At 39.8% G+C, this 23,606-nt stretch overlaps 1 protein-coding gene across 1 annotated transcript; it reads right to left on the bottom strand.

Moving 5' to 3' along the window:
* Nucleotides 1-4,317: 4,317 nt before the first annotated feature.
* PER3 (period circadian regulator 3) lies at nucleotides 4,318-22,939 on the bottom strand. Its single transcript, XM_088533721.1, has 21 exons — nucleotides 22,594-22,939; nucleotides 21,500-21,654; nucleotides 20,794-20,909; nucleotides 19,753-19,954; nucleotides 18,562-18,610; nucleotides 17,949-18,085; nucleotides 17,466-17,544; nucleotides 16,641-16,747; nucleotides 16,227-16,383; nucleotides 15,390-15,495; nucleotides 14,813-14,938; nucleotides 14,120-14,246; nucleotides 12,888-13,032; nucleotides 11,518-11,645; nucleotides 10,831-11,013; nucleotides 10,148-10,399; nucleotides 8,830-9,563; nucleotides 7,561-7,735; nucleotides 6,818-6,998; nucleotides 5,959-6,109; nucleotides 4,318-4,645 (listed from the first exon to the last, which is right to left on the bottom strand). Exons 1-21 carry the CDS (start codon nucleotides 22,875-22,877, stop codon nucleotides 4,544-4,546), a joined length of 3,696 nt encoding a protein of 1,231 aa, XP_088389847.1. The 5' UTR covers nucleotides 22,878-22,939; the 3' UTR covers nucleotides 4,318-4,543.
* Between the last annotated feature and the right edge of the window lie 667 nt (nucleotides 22,940-23,606).

Genomic DNA, 23,606 nt, shown 5'->3' with positions numbered 1-23,606 from the left:
CTCCTCTCCCATCTCCAAGGCACCATGAAAACAACATGCAAATGTCAGGATCAAGCATCTATGAGGACTGCCCTCCAGAGAAAGACAATTGTTTCCCATGGTTTGGGTCACTCGAAGAAAGATTAACCAAGTGTATTTCTTTGGGCAGTTTGATTAGTCCCCAGCTGCCTAAAACAGCAGAATTGCCCCTGCGTAAGAAAAGCTTTATGCATTGTATCTGATTATCGTCAAGAGATTCCTGTGACCAGTACTTGTGTGGCTGCACACAGAGCCATGTGAAGATTGTACTTGGATGCCTGAGTACTATCAGGGTAAGCTAGCCCCTGCCTGAGCACTCAACAGCAATGATATTTGACCTTCAGCTCTTTGTGCCTGAGCCAACTACGCTCTATCTTAATGAGGAAGAAGGAAGAATTGCTTTTCAGAGAACTTGGGCCCAAAGAACTTCAAGGGATCCTGCAAAAAGGCTTCTAGTTCAACTCCTTTGTGCTCTTAAGAACCAGCACGCTTCCCTCAGACCCAGCTATCTTCTGACACTATCTGCAATGAATACAGTTAAAGGTTCAGGAACTGTCTTTGAGAAATGGAAATCTGGATGACACGAACAAGTAGTTTGAGCTGCAGAGCCCTTCCTTGTTCAATATATGCTTTGTGCACACTAATTAAGGTTCACAGAAAGCTCAAATTAAAACCATATCTAACAGTGATGCATATGTTACATTCATCTCAACAACATGTATCATAAATCTCTGACTTGCTGCTTGAACAAAGACTACAGGCTCGATACAGCTTGTTCATTTCACATAAACTGTCAGACACATAAAACCAGATATAAGAAAGAAAAATACCCTTAAAAATGTGGAGCAGATGGATGTACTGTGCAGTCATTTGAAACCTTCTGAACATTCATCTTCTCCTTAAACAGTACAGCAAGTCAATGTCTGTCTAGAAATCTCTCCTTTTCTGCTACCTCATCAGTCAACAAGAACATCTGAAAAAAAAATCCAAATCTATCTAAATGAATAATCAGCTAAGACAGATTAGTTCCATAAACAGGAAAGTGTAGAATCCATGAAGACTGAACAAATTGCTTTGAACCTACTTGTAAATCAGATCTAGCAAGAAAAAAGCAACAGCAAACATTGTCATTGTAAATACAACAGCAATGAATAATAATTGAAAGCATATTAGAAATAGTCAAAGATTCTTTATCCATCTAAATGAGAGAATAAAGGAATGAAGAGAGACTTCAGGCAACAAGGGTGAAGTCAAAATGTGATCCAAATATAAACCCACAAATGAAAGTCTTGGCTTTTAATACCTCAAAATGCCAAGAGTTGCCAAGAGTTATTGCAAGAGTTATTGAAGAAGCAAAACAGACAAGTTAGTGTGCATGAATTAGGCTATAGCACTGCAGTTGGGGAAAATGCAGGTAACTTTCCCATAGCAGAATTTGTGTGGACCCTGAAACTTCTCACCAGTCATTCAGTCCCTGCCTCTGGTAGGAAAGAGTTCGGACTAGATTTTGGGCCACGTCAGGCAGCTATCAGGGCAAAGATTGTGCTCAAGACACTGTTGCATTCATAATTGCTTACTTCCTGAAGCAAACACTCACAGCAGATGACAGACAAAATTACCCGCAGGGCCCAAAGAGCTGGGAACCTGACCACCCCTTCACAGAGAAGGGCAAACCCTACTTTTCCCATCCTGCTGTAATAGCCCATGACAATTTTCACCTCTGAGATATTTCCTCTCTTCCTTAGGCCGGAGATTGGAAGGCTGGCGCTGTCACAGAAGGGCAAAGAAAGGTTCCAAAGAAAGGCAGAGACCTGCAGGCCAGGCTGACCATTTTTTTTTTTGGGCAGGGCCTCTGAATTCAACCTGTGAGCATGTGAAAGAACGGCAACTATGTGACCATTTTTACTGAGGTGTTGTTACCTCAACACCTGGATACAATTGGAAGTTTTTAAAAGTATTTTGTTAAAAATCTAAAAATCACCAAATAACAAAAGTAAACACACACTTCAAACAGTTCTTCACATATTGTATCTGGTTTTATTTATAAAAAAAACAGAGCTTCCTTGAAAATATACAGTTAAAATTGAAACTGTAAATTCAACCGCAGCTGAAAATTATTTCAACAGAATAGTCCTACCAACTGATGTAAAAAAATCATTCAAATGGCAATTTGAAATTTAATTCAGCTGAGGAGTAAGCTTAGCAACACACTTCTTATTCAGAGAATTTTTAAACCACATGCTGCTGATACACACTGGGGTCCCTCCTGTTCACGGCAATGCCATGAAAGCATCTGCACATCATTTTTTTTTTTTTTTTTAAACAAACATACATTCATGAATACAACAGAAATAAACGTTGCTAGCTAAACCCACCAAGAATTTCCAAACTGCTGACACCCCCATAGGGGGTAATAACTGCACCATTACTGTCCTTGGGTATTTTCCCTTTGATCCCTAGCAACATCACTACTTCTAGAACATTAAAAAAATGACTACTTAAAGAGCTCCAAACCATTTACAACATTTTTGTCACGGCAGGCAAAACAGAGCCCTATAAGCTCAACTGAACTGCGCAAACACGGCTGCAGCACTTACTTTTCTTTCAGATCAGAACTAAATCTCACATAAAACTACTCTGGCAAACTATGAACACTGGAAAATTAATATAAGCTCCAGTATAAAATATCAATTCCCAAATCCATAGAAACAGAGTTTTTAACAAGTCCAGCAGGTTTGATAAGGCATATGATTGCAAGACGCTGTGATTCTAGTAGGACAAGGAGCTGCTTGGGATGAAGGTTTTTGTCCTAAATCTGGGTTTGCATTCAAGAATGTGTGCATTCTTGGGCATATATTTCAGTTTCATAATCCCAGAGAGCATCATTTCACCTCTTCATTTCTCTGACACACAATTGCTTCTGTAAGCCGCAGCTAGCGTCGCCCCAGACAAGGAATCTTGCACCTGAGATTTAGCCAGTATCTTGGAATTTAAACTCCTAGAAGCAGGAGTCAACATTACCTGTAGTCACAGGGTATAATGCTCACAGAACTATAAACATGGCCTAGTTGATTATGTTGATTACTATGATTAAGTTTCTATGAACATGTCGGAGTCCTGAACAACTGCAGCAAAGAGCTCAGGAGACGGTGACTGAATATACCTGAATTCTGTTCATTTGGTATGATCTGGGGGTATGCAAGCCCATTATGCATCTGCCTCATTTTATATAACAGGGATAACGATTCCTATTCATCTTTCTGACATACTTACAGGTCTGTGAATGAAAAGTACAATTCAAGCATTAGGTACTTACCATTTTGAAACAAATCTTATTCTTCGATAAACAGGATGACATGTATGACTGCTAAGACACCATAAACCATCTCATTTTCTCCCCTCAACAAACATGCATTGCAGACAGTGTACAGAGTTCTTTTTTCAAACTTTCCTTCTAGCTTATACTTCTCAACTATTTTGAAGACAACTGCTACCCTTGCTTGGAATGTCCAAATTAAGTCAACAGCAAGTTGATTAAGAAGTTTCCTAGTTAAGGAAAGAAACATCTTTTAAGGAAAAAAAACATCTTATTAAGTGTTTTAGAGCAAAACTCTTAGGCAGTTTTATGTCATTGTCTCCAATGTCTCCATAATATGTGACTTCTCAAGAAAGCAGAACAAATTTAAGTTCATTTTTTTTTTGGCATCAATACTATGGATTGGAGAAACAAAATGACGAAATTAACATTTAAGCTCAAATGGATTTGCAAACCAATTAGTTCAATTTTAAAAACCTTTCCAGAGACATGCTTTTAAAGGCAAAAGCCATGAAACAATTAGGTATGAATAGACTTAATATAAAACACAGGGAACACAGGGAATATAAAACACAGCGAAACTCACTTGAGTTTGTTTATTTTTTTGAGGGGCGCAAGTTGGAAAAATGCATTTTGCTGCAAAATAACTTAGTCTATTTTCAGATGCTCATAAATCAGCCTACTGCACTTTAGAAGCAGCTACCGAGATTTTTAGAGCCTCAGAGTATTCAGGTGTTCAGCTTGGACCTTTGAATGTTGAAGAAACAGTAACAATGAAGAGTATTCCATGATATATGGATTCAATCCTACTAAGCACATTTATCTTCCTGAAGCATAAATGCACTCTCATCTGTTAGCACTAAATGAACATAGGTCTTAAAGTGCACCTTTTCATACTCTTACCTGACAGGTTAACCAAAAAAAAAAAAAAAAAAAAACACCTTTTGATCACTCAGTGATGAGAAAAACACATACTTACAAGCACACCACATTCTGTGTCAAATTTCTGAGGTCAAGAAAAGAAACAACCTCCCAGTCAGTGTCTTCCAAATAATGTTGAGTGTGGGGTGTAACGAAGACAGTTTCACACTCATGCTCATGTTTGGAAAAAAACATTTGGATAGATCCACTGCTTGTATGTGGCAAAGTCAGAGAAAAAGAGAGTGGAAATTATACCAGGCAGTTTGACCAATACAGGTGCTGACGTCTTCAGCTTTGCAAGAGTGGAGGTGATTTTCCCTTTTTGTCCATATGGTCATCAGCCATTGCAGCCTCATGACTCATTTCCCTCATGTCACATGTAACACAGCCCTTTAAAAAGCAACAAGAACATAACCATTTAAATGCCCTTACACTCATAAAAGGAGAAATGTAATACATTGTCTCCTTAAAACTCACAGTTGTCTGAAATCACTTTAAGAGCAGAGATTCTGCAGATATCTTATTTTCAGAGGCAGGTACTTGCACCTCCAACTCAGCTTATCCCAGAAACGAGTCCTTTACTTAATGGAACATATTTAGTTTTGATATGAAAAGGTACATGATTTCCTTTATGAAAGCCTATCAGTTAGTCTAAGCAAGATCCTCTTAAGGCATTGTAAACAAAAATTTGTTTTGCAGCCTGAATATCAACAAAACGACACTAAAAATTTGAAAGTATTGACTGACTAGATTTTTCTTTTTCTTTGGCAATGGCTTAATAAGAAAAAGTAAGAGTTATTAGAAGTCTTGCGTTTCTTTCTGCTCTCAGAAGCCTGTTGTATTTCGAAAATCATTTCATTGTTGTATTTCAAAAATCACATTTCAAAAATTGAGCGTGCAGAGCATGTTGTGCTGTAATAAATGTTAGATTTTTCTGCCACATAACTAGATGAAAATATTCCACTCCTTTCTTTTGAAGATTTCTGTAATGAGTCATTACTGGAGCACAAGGCCTCCATAGAGCTAGTTTCAACTTACTCCTTTCTTTCCCAACGCACCTGTGATTATATGTGCTTTATAAATTTATTTGGACGCTCAAAACATGAGATAAACACCCTCAGTGTTTGTGAGAACACACACTAATATAAATCAGAAAAATTTTATCATGCCTGATAAAACAAAGACAATAATCATGCATAAAACTCCAGAATTGTTACTAGTAAAAGCCTGCTACGTTTTTCTTCATCTCTGCCTGACACTCCTCTGTGATTACGAGTATCTTTCAATGTACCAAACACACATGCTCTAACCTTCACTAACTTTTCACACTGTAGATTATTATTCAATCCTCTCAGAAATCACCGTTACAAAAAAAGGGCAATAAACCTAACACCAACAAATAACACACTGCTGTATATAGACAGGTAAGAGCTCTGTCTATACATATTCTCGCCCCAATCACTCAACAGCGTGACTGATATAACTTTACTCCAAGAGACTCCTACATAGGACTTGCATATCTTACAAATACACTGCAAATAGCTGTTTTTTGATATTTCTTGTCTGGCCAGCATCCCCAAGCTCATTTCATTATTATGTTCACTTAAAAGTAATCATCTGTGACCCCAGCTCTAGAAACAACACTGCATCTGGCATAAATAAACCAAGGCGTAAATAACCTAATTCCTTTCATGACTCCTTACCTGGGTGTTGATTTGTTGTGGGACAGTCTGGGTCCGCACCCATGAGTGCACCTCGGCCAGTTCTTTCTTTTGTCCCTCAGTAAACCAAGGCTGCTGCTTTTGCATGACTATCAACTTCTCCAGGTCCTCCTTTAAAACTTCCTCTTTAATTCTGCAAACAGACACTTGAGAATGCAGCAGCACTAAGCATAGCAAGGCACCGATACATTCACATCTGGAGTGGCCCTTCACCCCTCTCTAAGACTGAAGCCCAGGCAGCATTAGCCATGAAAAAGCAGCTACAGTTTGCCATATGTCTTATTTACCTTGTAAGGCTTCTTTCAACACTTGTCTGACAACTACTGAACCTTATTTTTTCATGAATCTCATTAAAAACATCCTATAGACAAGTGATGATCTTTGAAGCTGACTGAAATATTTACACACCACTTTTTTCATTTTATCTGACATAAGCTATTGTATCTTATTTTGAGGGGATACTGGAAAAAATTATAATGCAGTTTTTCATATTGTATGGGATCAGGAGGGTTACATTTTTGGCTTTAAAGCCTAGAATTTCTAGAGAATTCCTTTTTTTTTTTTTTTTTTTTTTTAAAAAAAAAGCAGGGGAAGACAGACAAAAGTGATTTTGCCATTCCACAAACATTCTCCAATTAGTGTGACAGAAAAACAAAGCATTTTTTATTTACTGCAAGAAAGTAACTTTATAATAGCTACTGTAGAATTATTAATCCCAGGTATAAATTATGAGCAGGCATCCTATTTCAAATCAAAAGGAGGTAGTAAGAAGTCTCCTATAGTTCTTTGCCTATACTTAGGACTCCAAGCTCCATGTTAGAAACTCTTTATGTTTTCTAACCTGTTAGGCATTTGATAGGTCATCAGAATTTGCTCAGATGTGTGATCCATCATCAACCACGCTGATTCACATTTGGATTTATGATGTGTTCCTTTTTCTTCTGCTCCCTGATATTTCTTCTTGTTGAAAGCTTCAGAAGAATCATTACTGGCAAAGGACTTGCTGTTTTTCCCACTACCTGCTGGAAATTACCATGAAAAATGAAATCAGATGCTCGAAAAATCCTAAAAGTCCAGCACAACTAGTAAATTCACCAGTGTGATCCTGTCAGCTAGTTCTATAATATGAACACAGGTAAGTCACAAATGATTGCCCTGGCAAGCAATTACAACTTATTGAGAATTTAAAGATTAAGTGTAATTATGAAGTAACTCAAGATCTCCCAAGTACGGTTTGCTCTTCTTCAAACTAACTGGTTCAACATCTCTGCTACTGCTCCAGGAGGCCCTGCTTAACCTCACTCAAATAAGATGCAAGCTAGTACCTAGGGCAGGCAAAGATGCATTAAAAAGCAAAATGAAAAAGGGTGACTTACAGGTTAAAAGAACAGCTTACTAACTTCCTGTTTCTGAGTACATTCACTGAAGCACGCTTGGCTTCGAACACTGAAAGTTCATCAAAGACAAAAGACTACAGAGCCTCTTACTGGGATTTCCCATTCCTATTAGAGTATCTCAATATTAACTACTAACACACTAACAAGGCAGCTAGCAGCAAAGCATCCAAAACTCAAACTTCCTTACCTGCACCACAACCAGAAGCCTTATTAGAATCACAGTCTAAAGAACTAGATACAGCTGACCCAGTGCCCGATGCTGCTGAACCAGTACCAGACTGGGAGTCTTCATGCAGTAAGAGGTCAGTGAATTCACCAGGACAGAGGCTACCACTGTTAGCACTAGCTTCTGGATCACTGTCCTGGAAACAGAGGTAAAACAAACGCATCCATGGAAGTTACTTTTAGATTGAAAAAGGAAGTTAATGCATTCAGCGAATTTGTCATATGCCAACTAAGCTTACAGATCAGTTCAATGGCTTTGGAATTTATAGCTCTGAAAACGAATGGCCATCTAGAACACAGAATAACACTCTTCATGGGAATAGTCAACCTGGCTCTGGATTCTTTTTACTGCTTTCTGCTGCAGATCTTCCCCACTGTGTTTCTTTCAAAATATTGTACTTTCGCATTAAGTCAAGATTGTCTGCTGATAAGAGAGTCAGTTCCCTTCATATTCTGTTGGATGCCATGAAGCAACCACACTCATCAAGCATCGGTGCACTACAGGGAAAATGAAATAATCTTCCCCAAGTTACTAGGTGAAGCTCACAGCTTCAGCAGGTATAGGTAGACCACTCCCCCTCAGGACCCTACCCTGCAGTTTCAGCTGATCCAGCCTTTCCAGCCCAATCTGGGTTCAGGAGCCAACATTTTTTCCTTGCCTGCAGAGCTCAGATTCCTGTCTCTGAGTTTACCGCGGAAGTTGGAGAGGCCTTTTCTATGCCCATGTATGGAAACCGACCCACACGGATCCCTGTTCTTCGTTCATTAGCTGTATCCCTGGGAGACAGAGGGAGTAATTAGAGAGAAAAAAAAAAAACCCTTCCCTTTGTTGTGGTTCTCCACAGATACTGTGAGACTGTGTGAAAAAGGATGCCAATTGTGCAGCCCTATCCAAGTTCAACATGCAGAAAAGCCCACCCAATATCAAAATGTTGAGTGCAGGCAAGCTCACAAGAGCCTAGACCAAAAGATCTCAGATTTGTGGCATTTACTATGTGCCAACGTTGTACTGCCACAAGCTCCGCTGGGCTCAAATATAAACAGCTTTAACTCTTGCGGTATATGTCTCCTGCAGTTGACAGACCATACCCACTGGTAAAAGGAAGCTAGCAAACAAACAACCTGCAAAACCCTCTGGTGATCCTGAAACACAGATCATATCACTGTTTCGGGCAACCAAACATGGAAATTGGCATTTCTTTTCTACACTGAAAACCTATATGTTACTTACACTTTTTGCCTCCATGTGTGCTTTAGCATCACTTCTAACAGGAAGCTCCACAGGTCTTGGCAGCTCTTCCTGAAGCAAATTCAGCTGAAGTGGGGAGCTGCTCTGCGAGCTACTGAACAGTGGGGCCCCATCCCAGTGGTCCTCTTGTTCTCTTTCAGTGGACAAGGCAGGAGAGGCTGGAAAGGGCTGATGTACAGACCTCAGTGCTACTGCTGATGAAGTACAGGGAGGGGGAGCTGCATGTTGTGTAGTACATGAATATGAAGAGGAGGGATAAGCATATTGAGGGGTAGGAAGAAAGCCAGACTGAGGCATCTGAGGATACATGGGGAAACTATGAAAAAATATAGCCATAAACGTTCCTGTGTTTGGGACAGAAAACGCTGGGAATGACTGTGCTTCGCAGCATAGCTGGGATGATGACTTGGGCTCAGGTTTTAGGGAGTTAAGGGAAAGCTCTCCTATCGGAGAGGCTGGAAAGCTGACTAATGGATCAGAATAGACAGGAAATCCCATAGGAGGAAATGTATTTGTACTGGAGAGGCTCAGATAGGACATTTCTGAGGGACAGAATGGCTGTTTCTGAACTGTTCTCTTCTCACATGGAAGACTTTTTCTATTTTTATTAGAAGAATGGGTATCTGAGGACTGTCTCCAAGGTTTCTGGCGCTTGAATTTTCCGAGTTTGCCTCTTTTACAGCTAGCTGAGCTCATGTGCTTTGAAGGGAAATCTCCTAAGGAGAAAGAAAAATTAGACACATTCACTGACAAGACAGACCTATGGAAAAAAGAAGAAAAAAAAAAAAAAAAAAGAGAGAAGGAGAAGGAGAAAGGTGGGGGGGGAGAGAGAGAGCGAGAGAGAAAGAGAGAAAGAGCGAGAGAGAAAGAGAGAAAGAGAGAAGTATTTCTAGATCATTGGGAGAGTATAGCTTATTCAGAGAGCGGACTTTCTGCTGGATAATTCTTTCCTTCTCCACAGCGATGTCTTTGCTGACATGTCCATGTTATTTTCCTTCATATAATCTCTTATTGATCATTTTGGCTTATCCTGAACATATCTTTTACATTCCTTAAAACAGAGGCATTAAACTACTTAAGACTTGTAGAATTTACTGCAATAATCAACTGCTGTGTGTTGAGTCTAGGATACCAACATCCAAGATGGAGCAGACCCTTCTGCGTGAGCAATGCTGTTGTCAAGTCTTGGCAGCTCTAAGGAAGTACTCAGTCTGCAGTCACAGTAAGATACTCACTAAATCACACAAAGGAGAACTAGACCCCCATGTTCGGCAATTTATTTCACAAAGGTGCTGCCTACCTTGACCATAGGAATGTCCATTGTTACTTCTGCTCCCCTGTTGGAGATAAGTCCTAAATGGAGAGAGCAAGATCTTCTGGCGGAACTTGTCAACGTAGTCCTGCTCCTCCTTCTGAGTGTGGGCAGACAATGTCTCTTTGGTTAGACCGACTGGCTTTAATTCCTCAGGAACCATAACGGGACTCTGAGTATTCACAGAAGGCAGCTCAATGCATTCACTTCCAACAGCAGCATCCTCCATTGTAGCCACTTCTTTAAGGAGAGCGAAAAGAAGAAATAATTCCTGCTTTGTTCTGGCACTCCCATGTTAGATGCCCCATTACAGAAAACAATCATGTCTGAGCTACTGAACAGAAGCAGCAATACTCTCTCCACTCAAACACAGCTGCATCACCATTAACTAAGCAAATTACTTTGTATGGTCAGGGAAAATTCAAACATAATTTTAAGTTATGAAAGCACTTTTTTCTTCATACTTTCTTAGCCCAACAGCAGTTAGATAATCATGTTTTTATTCTCCTTTCTATATTAAAATGAAGAAATAGTTTAATTATACTTCAGGGTTTATATTCATGACAATATATAGGAAGTGGAGAAAGCCTTCACACTATTTCAGTCTGGAAACATCTTTAAATGTAAACATCAATGTGCCCCACTTAACATTTTGCATGTATGAACAGTACCTGATCCTGGGTGTGGAACATGCACTATCGTGCTGCTGTAACTGCACTGGCTGGTGACAGACACCACACTTGGAGCCTTGTTAGTCAGAGCCAGGTCCACCAGAGGGGTTCCCATCATGCCTGTGGCTGCCTGCTCTTTGAGAGTCTCTTCCAGGTCAGCAGATATTGGAGTCTGGGAACTAACTGATGAAAGAACAGCAGAAACTCAGTAGTACAAACAGCAGTATCTGCTGTTAAGTGACAAGATTTCTACAAAGGATTTCATTCAAAGCACTACAAATACTTCTAAATTCATCATGTCTGTCTGGTTCAGAAACAACCACTCCTATGCAGACTACTAAATAAGGAAGTTTTGTAGACAAATGAGCAAAGATTCCATACAACAGTAATGTTAACACATACCAAACATGACATAAAACTAATGAGCAACAGAAAGTTCATATAGGAATAACAAACAAGAGTTCTTTTGATGCAAACTGAGTTCAAAGACTTGAGTCATATGGGAGCTTATGCTTGATCGTAAGACCTGGACAAAAGAAGCAGACAACACTTGTAACCAAAGTATTTCTGCTGTTAGTGTGACTCAGTGATTAAAAAAGAGACTGAAAGCTTGGAACACATGGCATATAAAAAAATGCTGGGGTAACAAAATGTTTCCATTATGATTGTTAATATACTTAATCTTACCTTCCAACCCCTTGATTTCATTCTGGCTTTGCTGGGCTCGCTTGTTACCTTCTGAAGATGATGATGATGATGTGTTTGTAGATATACATTTCCTTTTCAAAGCTGGAATACTGCAGCTCTCTAGATATCTGAAATATAAGCATATCACAAGCAGCTCTCCTTGCTGCGTTTGTTTTCAGTTTGGAGAGAAAGACATCTAAAAAACCCAAAATGAAAATCCAGATGCCTTAAATAGTAATTTAAATTCACTATAGAAGGTCTGGACATGCAGCTGCTTTCAAAGAGTACTTCAAATAAAACCAATTCGAATAAAATCAATTACATAAAAAACAACCAGGCACTGTATACAAGGTTAAAACACCAACAGTTTATAAATTGGGTCAACTTTCCATTTTGTTCAGATGTTCACAAAGCACATGCCAGGAGACAAAGTATTATGCCAATCACAATTCTCTTAAACTGGTCAATGGTGAAACGACCAGTAGACAAACTCAGTAGTACAAACAGCATCTTAGGCCCCAAATACTTCTCTGCCACATAATTCAAACTGATGCCGATTAAGTAACCAAGATGACATGTAATATATGGTTACTTATTGAATATTTATCTTCAGTGTTAAATAGACCTAGACATTTTAAAGCTTCTTGGCTTCTTACCTCAAATACACCGTTGTTGGGAACAACCCTTTTTTTGTTATTGACACAATTACATTTTCTGTTTGAAAGGCATACATACCTCAAACTCAACAGGAGAAATTTAACAGTAAAAACACTCTTTAGTTCTTCCAAAATACTAGGGCCACTGAAATGATTCTTGCCCAAGACCAAAATTAGAGTTTAGCTGCAATCTCTTTCCTCAAAAGGAAAGTACAAAATTCAGGAACCACATAGCTTTATAAGCTTCACTGCAGTACCAAAAGCTTCTGTTACCTAATAAAGCAAATGAAGTTTCTGAATTTGGATTCTGCCTTGACTTTTAACAATGACTTTTTTCCTTTATACTTCTAAATATCCAGCAGTATCATGCATAAGTATTGTATGATCAAGTACAGTATGTTTCAATCATTTAACACCTTTGTAGGTGGTGTTTTAGTTTGTATATAGGCATATATAACTCTTGATTGGAAAATACAAAGCTAACATTTTCATTAATGTACTAAGTTTTTTTTTTTTCAGTGGTATACCATTTTCTTGAGAAACGTGATAAAGATCCTATTGCTATCTGTTATACCAGCAACATTCCAAACAATTCCAGATTTATCTCACAACTCAAAACCCAGACAGTTTAGATGGATGCAATCTGTTTAAAAAGCTACCTTCCTCTAACTAGTCTCAAATTTATCATTAAAATCACTTCATAGTTTATACTACCTGATGATACTATCAACACAATTGATCTGCTGATACAATGGAACATGTGGATTCTTCTTTGAATCATCACAAAATGCATTGCCTGGTTCTTCAGTGTTATCACTTCTCAATGCCGGAAGGAAACAGGAAGCAGTGTGCCTTTTCCCTGGAAAAGAAAAAAACCTCAAAGACACCTCTCAAAAGAATCTAGGCACTACCTGCTGATACTTGTACAGGGATAAATGGCCTGTGGCTACACAGCTGCATAACTACTATGCAGAATAATTATTCATTATCCTCATTTTCATGCCAATCCATGCATTTATGTAAAAAGCAGAAAAGTTAATCGTAAACACCCAACACCCACTCAGAATAATCTGGCCAAGCCAAAGAAAACATCATAGAAAATAAATTGTACTTAAGACATTGACAGGAAGGAGGTGAATAAAATTAACAAGGAAAAAGTGTTGGGAGACTCAGGCATCAAATCTTTCCTAATTAGATTTATGCAACAACATTTCAAAAGCTGCAAATTTTAAACAAAACTAAATCACTCTTTACCTTGACTTACAAATTGCATAAAGTGACTTGTCATTTAACAGAAATTTACAGCTTCTTATAGCATAGATATTTTGGTCACAGTAAATTCAACCTTAAGCCTCAACATCCACAGTGCAGTCTTGTTATCACCAAAACCTGCAGTGAAGTCTAACTTTGGTAGAGAATATCAGAGTCCAAAATTCCAAAATATTTTAGTATAGATTCCTCCAGTGTTTGAGGAAGCACCTATTTTTTTCTCTGTATGTTTGTGATAGGCACAAACCAGAAATTATCTGTACTGGCACATTATTAAGTATACAGTAACTTAATCACTACTTCAGTCGTAAGTGGAGCAATGTTTTTCAATCTATGGGCTATGACTATTTCTGAGACCAATGTTCACAAAAGCAAATAAAGGAAGTGTCCACAGTAGACTTAAATTCGCTACAGAAAATGTTTTAAATATGTTTTTTTTAAAAAGTGTATTGACTTACAGAAAAAAGGACAGACATGTTTCTCCATACCTAAGCGAACAGTTAAAAGTTATTAGATCTGCTGCATTCATCTTATTTATTATTTTTTAAACCACTTGCCAATGCCAAGTCTTGGCTAAGAGACTGAATAGCTTTGGTATAACAGCAAGTGGCTAAAGTCATAGCTACCGATCTATGAGAGCTCACATTAACTTCAGGATTATCATCATGCTAACTCACCTCCTAGCGTTTCTGAATTTGTAGCCTGTTCATTTCCATTCTGTGGCTTGCTCCGCGATGCAATATACAGCTGTTGTCCCAGACTCTTTATTCGGTTGACATCTGCACATACTTGTTGCAATGTCATCTTGAAATACACAAGAATGTGACGTCAGAATAAACAAAGGAGGTCCGAAGAGACCATTAAGACTTGGGTTCCTGTATTCTCCAAATTGAAAGGGAACAGATTGGTAGAAAGGATTGTTTCCACTGTCTCCGATAAAATTCTACAATACATATCTAGTCTCCTTTTTAAACCAATAGGGAAAAAAAAAAAAAAAAAAACACTATCGAACAGATACTACGTCTCCCCAACAGGAACCAATCACTCTTTTTAGTTGCATGGGGCTTCTACTTTTTTCCCTCCAAGACCAGTCACTTTTTGAGAGCGCTGACATTTAAGCAACTTACCTTAGCGCACCACTGTAAGAATTATTTCCTCATTTTAGACAGGACAATTTAACACACACACACACAGACAAAAACCCACAAACAAACGGAACTGCCCATTTTAAGCAAATTTAGCTTGAACACAGGCATATTTTCCCACTTCAGTAAAATTCACAAGTAATATGTATGTAACGCGGTAAGAATTTTAATTTTTTATACTATATTTTTTCTATGATGCAGGCAATGCCACATTTACAGACTCACTGGTTCTTGTATCTCTTCTGCACAGTTCCCAGCGGAGTCACTTGAAGAGGCTATGCTGATATAGTGTTCATAAGAGCCATTGCTACCAAGGCTTCCATAACCACTAGAAACATTGCTATGAACTGGCTGTAAGAGGGAGAAAAAAAAAATAAAAATTAATTCTTTCAGAGACTACAAAGAAGGGAAACAGAGTAACATACTTGCAATGCATACAGCTCTTAAAATAAATGAAGAAAATTCAGTGAGAAGTTGATATTATTTTGGGCTTCATCATTCGAGGGAAACATTCTCTGCCACACCGAAAGCTGCTTTGGGATGCTAATTTATCCTTCAACATAAAGACTTGTTCAGGTCATTTTTCTAATCAGGCGCACTAACCAGAATCTTACTTTTAATGCTGACACACAAAGCCATATGCAATTATAATTGAAGATAATTATCCTTCAATTTTCCAATAATTTTTCTCCAGACTTTTTACAAGAGATTTGTTAACTAGTAGTTTGTATCAAGCCTCACTTTCCTTGGCCTCCTACTCCGAAGGTCAACCAGTATTTGGAAATTCTTTCATCTTCTTTACCTGCAGGAGAAGTTTGTAAATTTGTCCTTGCAATTCTTGTATCTCTTTCTCAACACTGCTCATTTCTTTACTTCTCACAGCAAACACATCTTCATTCAAAGGGCTTCTACAGAAAGTCAACAAAATTTCATTATTATTTTTAATTTAATGAAGAAAAAGTGACTATAAACAGTTAGAAGAGTTAGAACAAAATAAGATCAACTCTTCTGCTTTAAAATGCAGATTGATATTTTAATAAAATAATAAATTAGGAGTGCTGCCGGCAGAAGTGATTGAGCTCCCATTTCTTAATAATATAATGCTCTTTTGAAAATAAGGACTTAGAAAATAGCCACTATTACCCTCCTCAAAAATAAATGGAAACAAACCACTTCATTTCGACAACAAAGCCACAATACAAATAGTTTGATTTCCAATTATGCTCTCCACTGGGATTTGGTTCCGTGAATCCACACGAAGGGAAGACATCTGCTCTGCAGACAGCACTGCTGGAGGAGCGGGACTGCGATGCAAGAGCAGTGCTTCATGTGAAGCCCCAGGATTCAGGGAAGCTAGTATAGCAGCACAGTGGCACCAGAAAGGCTGACAAACATCTACCACTGTCTCCTTCACTTGTAAGGCAAATTCAAACCCCAGAAAATCTTGAACGAAAGATCCTTTTTCCAAATCAAAATACAGCCCGGAGGACATTTCCTATAAGAGCCACCAGATAAGAGGGAGAGCTATATATCCGAATCTCTTGGGAACTGAAAAGGAACAACTTTCTGTATTTGGTTTAGACATTTTCTTGAACATTTACCGTGCGTGCATATGCAGGCTTAAAAAAAGTTGGCTTACGCTCGGACTTTGTGTCGGCCAATGATGAACACTACTTTCCTGCTCCATGGATTCACGAAACTAGACCAGCTGGTATCCAGTATGACATAATCCCCATTTTGAGTACAAAATCTAATAGGTGAATGTTCAAAAGGGGCATGGCCAGCAAACTTCAGGACTGAACAAACAAACAAAAACCAAGAACAATAGGAAGAAAAACAGAGACAACGTTTAATTAACATTGTGACACAGTAGTGGAAACACAAATGCTAATGAGTGGGGTTCTTTAAAATGTTGATTTAGAATTTGCTTTGATCCCAAACTCACTGTTTTAGTTTATTGTTTCTAGGCTGCAGATCAGTCACATGCCAAGCAATATGATAATGGAAAAATGTTAAAAACAATAGAAGTTTGTGGTAAGTCATCGGTACTTACTTTTCCGGTGAACAGCAATCATCAAAGGACGATCTTCTGGATGCAGATACATCAGTATGGATGTTCCAATTAAATCTTGAGGTAAGTAACCCAACAGAGGCACCGCTCTGAAAAACAAGCACATTATCATTGATTACAATATCATCTTGAGTATCCGTAACCCTTTGGTTGGCAATTAAGTTCACAGATATGACCTACGATGACATGATGTAAGGCCACAGAAGATTTCCTAAGCCATTCATCAGTGCAATGTAAACACACAAATACTGATGGCAACAAACATTTCTGAGCCTAGAGATTTAAAAGATTTTTTCATAGTCACCAGCAGTTTTGTGAAGAAGAAAGGGAATCATGAAGAAAGAGTCACAGGCAAAATATCAATAAGAAACCTGATGTGATTGGTGCCAAGTGTGTTGGAAGAACACTACTGTGTTTTTTCAGGAGACTGTTTTAGTCTGGCCAAATTAATTTGATGTGGTTCAGTACTGTTGTATCTCTGCACTGTGACCCCCAAAGCTTTGTATTACGTCTCTCTCCACTGTCCTGATTATCACAGGTCCCCATTACCTTGTATAACAAAGCCTGACTGTAGCTCAGTTTAGTTTCACACTTTTTGTTAACAACGGAGATTTTTCCATGGAATTCTTGATATTTTTTCAATGAACAGACCAACAAAAAGAATTATTGAAAACTAGTAACGAACAACTTTACTAAATTAACTAGTGCAAATTGCATAGTTCATCTGTTGTACTTGTGTCTCCAGTGGCAGCACCACAGAACTTTTTATTACCTCTCCACACACAGCTCACAAGACCTAAATCTCACCTGTCATCTATCTCCAGAAAAACACATCCTGGGGTGTGAGTTGTGGTGAAGATTCTTTTTTCCATAGGTATTCGAGGAGCTAGTCAAAAAAAGATAGAATTACTGAAACACAAAATATGCATTGTTAAGAGAGAAAATCCAACTGTTACTTTTGCTCATGATACTATATTATGGGCTCCTGAGTATCTGAATTTTTCACTGCTTTCTGGCTAGTAACACAAAGAAACATTACAAGCTACCAGATGACAAGATTTTTCCCACTTACTGCCTCCCCCACCTCCCCAGAACAAATTCTGGGAAATGGTCAAATACTGGGACCCAGGAAAGAAGACCCATCTATGCTGTATACACGTGTGTGCACACATAAACCAGAACTCACGTCGGGGAGACTACTCGAGCACAAATTCTCGGCAGAGCTGCTAACTTTCTTATACTGGGCATTTTTATTATTGGCTTGTTTCTTACTGCACATTCCTGACTTGCCTTCATATCCAGAGTGAATTTTCTCAGCCAAAGCTAGGCAACAGGACTCTGCATCCACGTGAGCAGAAGTGCACACACGGACCAAATATGGGGTGATTCGGAAGGGATAACAATGTGTTTCTTGATCTTTACCAGGCCTGAGGAAGAGTAAAAAGGATTAATGCACCCAGTGTCAAGACTCCAACGCCAAAAGTCCACTGCAGAAAAGATATGCAGAGTGCAAGAAACTATGCAGAATGCACAGAACCAGATGATCAGAAAGAACCTTCTGAGACCCTAAGTACAATCCCTTGGCAACATACAATCACAGGGCAAAATACCACTACACACTGATCTCATACCCCTTAATACCAACATCCATATAGAAAGGCTGTTCTAGAATGCCTTTACTCTAGTAGTTTAAAAATAAAATAAAATAAAATAAAACTTTCTTCCACTTCTCAGACCAAAGGTATTCATGAGAACAACTTATGTGATCTACTACTGTTCTTAAGGTTAAGTAGTTATTTTTTTGTCTTCTGTATACTTGGTGCCATATTTAGGCAAGAACTCTGCCCAATCTTGTTCTTTGTGCCCAGCCCTCAACAGCATAAGACTACAGTGGTATACTTGCCTGATTCTGCAGAAAAAGGATTTCACCCGGGCATATTCATACAGAGAAGCTAATAAGAAGAATATACATTGAAATGATCAGTTAATAGCCTAAAAAAATCATACCTATAAGAAGCACTTTAAAAATAAGGATTTTTAACTCTATGTTCTCCAAGCTTTCTGAGCAAGGCTGAAGCGTCACTTTCGAGTCAATATTAGCTATTGAACTGTCTGTTCAACAGTCTGCTCGCACTTCCAATATTTCTCCCTTCCCCTGCCCATTTACTTTTGGAGAAATGACTGACTTGGAACCAAATTCAGGGGAAACATGATATTGAAAATGCCCAGTGCATCACCACAGAACAGGAAAGGCTAAAAATCTTCGCTTTATGAGCCATATACCGAAAGCTATATACAGTTAAAAGTCAACTAATAGTTCACAGCAAGAGGATAACAGCAGCTCCACAGGGGTGTCACTGCTGTGCTGGGTAGGCATAGGACCTGCTCCCAAAGTTCTAGCACGCCTGGCATGCACCAGAAGCCTCTGATGGCCCACCACCTCCTGTAGCAGCAAATTCTGACCTTCTAGCAATGATGCTATAACAGCACCTCTGCCAGGGGAAAAAAGAACAGAGCTTTGGAATGGGAGCTACGCTTGAATTGCTCACAAGTAACACATGGCTCAAAAGCCACCACTTATTCACATTCAGCATTGCAATAGAATAGATTTTTTTTTCCAGATAGACATGACAATTCAGTATCATCAATATTTCTACTGAAGGCTCATCTTTATATAGGCTAGCCTTTAAGCTCAATTTTCTGCTTTCTACCTGCTGCCTTCTGGCTAAGTTTACAGAAGGCTGACAAGTGGACTGTAGACTACACAGTGCAACTGTAAGAGCTAGGTTAAACCATTTTATCCTGACAACTATCTCCTTTATTTTATTTAAAAAAAAAGTCTTACCTCCTTTCTATTTGGAAAGAGTAAGGTGATTTGTATAAAAATGAAGCATCTGCCTTTTTTACCCCTCATTACGGTTAAGCTGCTAGGAGACCCTAGGCATAGTTACTCAAGTTTTCAACTGAAAAAAAAGGAACAAGTATGACCTATATATATTGCTAGCATATGCATTTCAAACGAATGACCATTCTATCCTCCTTCTGCAAAGACAGAAAGACACATAAAGCAATTACAATCATTGCCAAGCCCCACCTGTTTGACTTTCCATGTTCCAAAGCGGCAAGTGGGACTGATCAGTGTGTGTGTAGAACACACTAACATCCTGAGGGAGAAGCAGCTCTACGAACCGGGAAGAATCCAGTATTTTCTTCTTACAGTTTAGAATGGATGCTGCCTGATCAGAAATATGCACTATTCGCCCAGAATGCAAGGAAAACACAGCCACAAAGGTGTCCTGGAAAGCAAACATTTTTAAAGGCAAATCTCTCCCAAAACATAGCAGCAATATTGAAAAGATAAAAGAAAGAGAGAGCAGTCCAGAAACGTTCTGAAGTTTGTACCCCATTAAAACTGCATGTGAAAACTGGCAGCATGGAGACTCATGACCTACAAACGCTACAAAGACCACAATATCACATATCAAACTGACGCAGATGCCAAAGATAAATGCCCCTTTCAGAATGACTGCTTATAACTCCACAAAGATTTCTCCCCAAGTTCCAGAAGCACTCACCACAATTTCACACACACACAAAAACCACACACAAAAATATTATGAGAACTTCTCAAACAGAAGTATTTGCAGGATTTCTGATTTGGTTTCTGACACTACTTAATTTTAAAGCACTACTTAAATGCTCTTTCTTTCAAACAGAATCAGAAAGCACGAGGCATACTGCAATAAATAAATAAATAAAATCCAGGAGTGCAAATAGAAACTAAGGACAAGAGCCTTGCATCTATAGATTTGAATAGCTTTGAAAACATGCTGCTAAGATGCTCTCAGGAGATTACTGCAGAAGACCTCTAAGATTCTGAGAGAGGTAATGGCTGCTTTTGACAAAAGAAATATATATATATATATATATAGGTATTCCTTCACTTACTCCTGTTGGGTATCCTGACCCAGCATATGTAAGCCATGCCCCAATCTACCTTAATCAATAGAAAGACCTGTTTGTTTACAATTTAAAGGTTTTCAAATTTTACAACACTCTATTTCTTTAAAGAGATGCAAGGCAATTAAATACAGAGGAGACAACGAGTAGTGAACTCTTTGACTGAATTTCTTACTGTGTTTTTTGGAGTGTGTTCAGATGCAACTGTCACCAGCTCTTCTATGCTGTACGTGATCACATCTGTCTGAAATATTCTTCGGTCATTTGCAACTTGGAAAAATTCACTGTTTGCTAATTAAAAAAAAAAGAGAAAAGCAAAAACAAACACAATAAAGTCAACACAGAGACAATTTTGAAAATAATCCTTACATACTTTTCATACTTTTATGATCCTTTTGGTGAGGTCCAAGGTGAGATGGAGAAAGTCTGCATAGTGAAAAAGGAAAAACGAACACTGATTATACCCCTGGAGTGATCCACTTATGTTACAGGAAAAGAACAGGAGGAAGTGGAAAGGATAGAATGTGATGACAAAAGAACAATTAAGCTACTTCATAGTCTGTATGGAAAGCAGCAGCATAAGATACAGACTATCCAACAAGTTTTGAATCTGTGACAGCAATACATTTCTTTCAACATGCACCACAAGTTACTAGTAAGCACCTACTAGGGACTGGACTCTAGAGAGAGAAAAAAAAAAAAGGAGAATGAGCAGTAAGGCATTTGAATAGAAAAAATTATGTGATGTCAAATATAAAAACTCTTTTTTTGCAGGATAATGTAAATGTATCCCTTTAATGTTATTTATTTCCAGACATGTCTATTCAAGACTGTACATGCCTGTACAGTTTCTATACCCCCATATTTTCTTCTTCACATACCTTGGACGTGCTGCACACACTGCAAGGCATAGTTGAGAGCACTGATAGTACTGGACTTGCTGGAACTCCTTTTTCCTTCAGGCAAACACCTTTTCATTTCTTGGATCATCATCATCATCATATCTCTGTGCGACTGGCTTCCATTCAGCTGTTTGCTGTACAAAAACAAAGAAGTTAAACTTTACTGGGGACTCGTGGTAAAGGAATGATTTTTCTGATGTGCTATTAAAATTACTCACTGAAATGCCCCTTTATGGGCTTGACCTCCAGTTCACAAAATCTCTGGAAAATCCCAATGCTTGCTCATTATATTTTGCCTGTTATATTTTTTCTTGCACCTTTCTCGCTTCTGTGCCATTTAATCTCTTTTCCTCTACCTTCTTCCTTTCCAGTTCCAACATGATACTGAATGGCAAAGACATATGATGACCAATGTGCTTGCTGAGATGCTGTGAAATTTATACCTAGTAACATTGAACCTCTTGATCCCAGTTTATGAATGAATGACTAAAATTCGAAGGTTCACCTCAGCAAAACTAGCAACTAACAGTAAGCTGATTTTTTAATCTAGACCTTGCTAGTATTAAAACCACACAGAGATTCTGATTCTTTATGTAAGTCCTTCTAACTTTGCGGTCAGCATCTGATGAAAAGCACTTCACAGGAAGTGCTTTTTGTCCATTCACCATTCTTTAGTATCAGTTTACCACATAATAGGTTGAAGTAAATACATGCGAGTCTGACATCACATAAACGATACTTTTGAACTATGTCATTTATTTAAAGTGCTGCACTGATTTTTTGAGTATTCTGAAGAAGTAGTACTATTAAAGTAGTACTGTACCACTGTTAAATACAGTCTTTAGATTAAGTATACTTAGAAGCTACAAGAGGGTCAATGACGCATCTGGATCAGCCAATCTAAGAATTAGACAGCTTACGAGGAATCATGCAGCATCAATCTAATCTACACCCAAGACCATGACAAACATTACAGTGCAGGACTCCGGTAAGCTCTCTGGGTCTCCTGGAAGCGCGAGGAGCCCTTGGGATGGCAGGCACCACAGGTCCCCGCGGAACGGTGGTTGAGTTACCTGGCACCTCGGCTTTGCCTCCCGAAACGCCCAGCTGAGCTGCTGTTTGGCTCCTGGCTGCTGCAGTCAGTTCCGCTGGATTTTGGTCCATTAAACTGCTTCCTCCCGGAGCTTGTTCCCATAGGAGCACGGTAGTAGGTTTTCGCGCCCTCCTGAGGCCCATCCTCCTGCTCTCCTACATTAGTCCGGCCAAAGGCCTCCTTCTGCTCACTCCCCACCGTGCCAGTTGCCGACCAGCTCTCAGCGAGCCCTGAGTGGCTTCCCGGAAGCTCGTTCAGGTCCATCTCTGGTCAGTGAAACTTGACAGTACAAGGGACATTGAAAAACCACAGCCCGGCTCAGCAACAGGTTCAGGCCCTTTCACTTCCGCACAGGGGTAGGATTGCATAAGTCTTCTGGAGGAAAAACAAAAACCTGCCACTTCGAGAACGTGCAGGTATCTAACTGACGAGTACTCTCAATCTCCCCTCGTGAAAATACTTTTTATTTCAGGTTCCTCCGGATTTCCAGTGCCGGTTGCTCCCTCTCACAACCTCCCCCTGCCGCGGTAACTCGACGCGCAGGAACAGGCGGCCGCGAGGACTCCGCCAGGGGACAGTCTGGCCGCTCCAGAGCGGAAAAGCTGCGCCCGGCGGAGCGGAGCGGCGCCCCCCGCAGCCCGCGCCCCCCGCGCCGCAGCGCCTCCGCCGCGGGCCCTACCTGCTCCGGCCGAGGCGGCCCGGCTCGGGCCAGACCGAGCCCGCCGGGATCCCAGGGGCCGCCCGCAGGCCGCGCCCCTGCCCCGGCCGCCCCGCGCGTTACGTAAGCGCCGCCGCACGCGGCTGTCCCGCTCCCACACGCCGCGGCCGCGTGAGGCGCCCGCCCGGCCCAGAGCGAGGGAGGCGCGGGGGCCGCCGCCGCCGCCGCTTCATTGGAGGCCGCGGCAGCACCGCCCCCCCGTCACGCGGCGCCGCACGCGGCCCCCGCGCGCGCCCGGCCCGCCGCCACGTGCGGCCCAACCGCCGCCCACAGCG

The sequence above is a fragment of the Tinamus guttatus genome, unplaced genomic scaffold (genome assembly GCF_059628265.1).
Source record: "Tinamus guttatus ecotype Peru unplaced genomic scaffold, ASM5962826v1 Tinamus_guttatus_pri_ptg000515l, whole genome shotgun sequence".
Taxonomy (NCBI): Eukaryota; Metazoa; Chordata; class Aves; order Tinamiformes; family Tinamidae; genus Tinamus; species Tinamus guttatus.
Note: the sequence above shows the minus strand (reverse complement) of the source record. Positions and strands in the feature narration are given on the sequence as shown.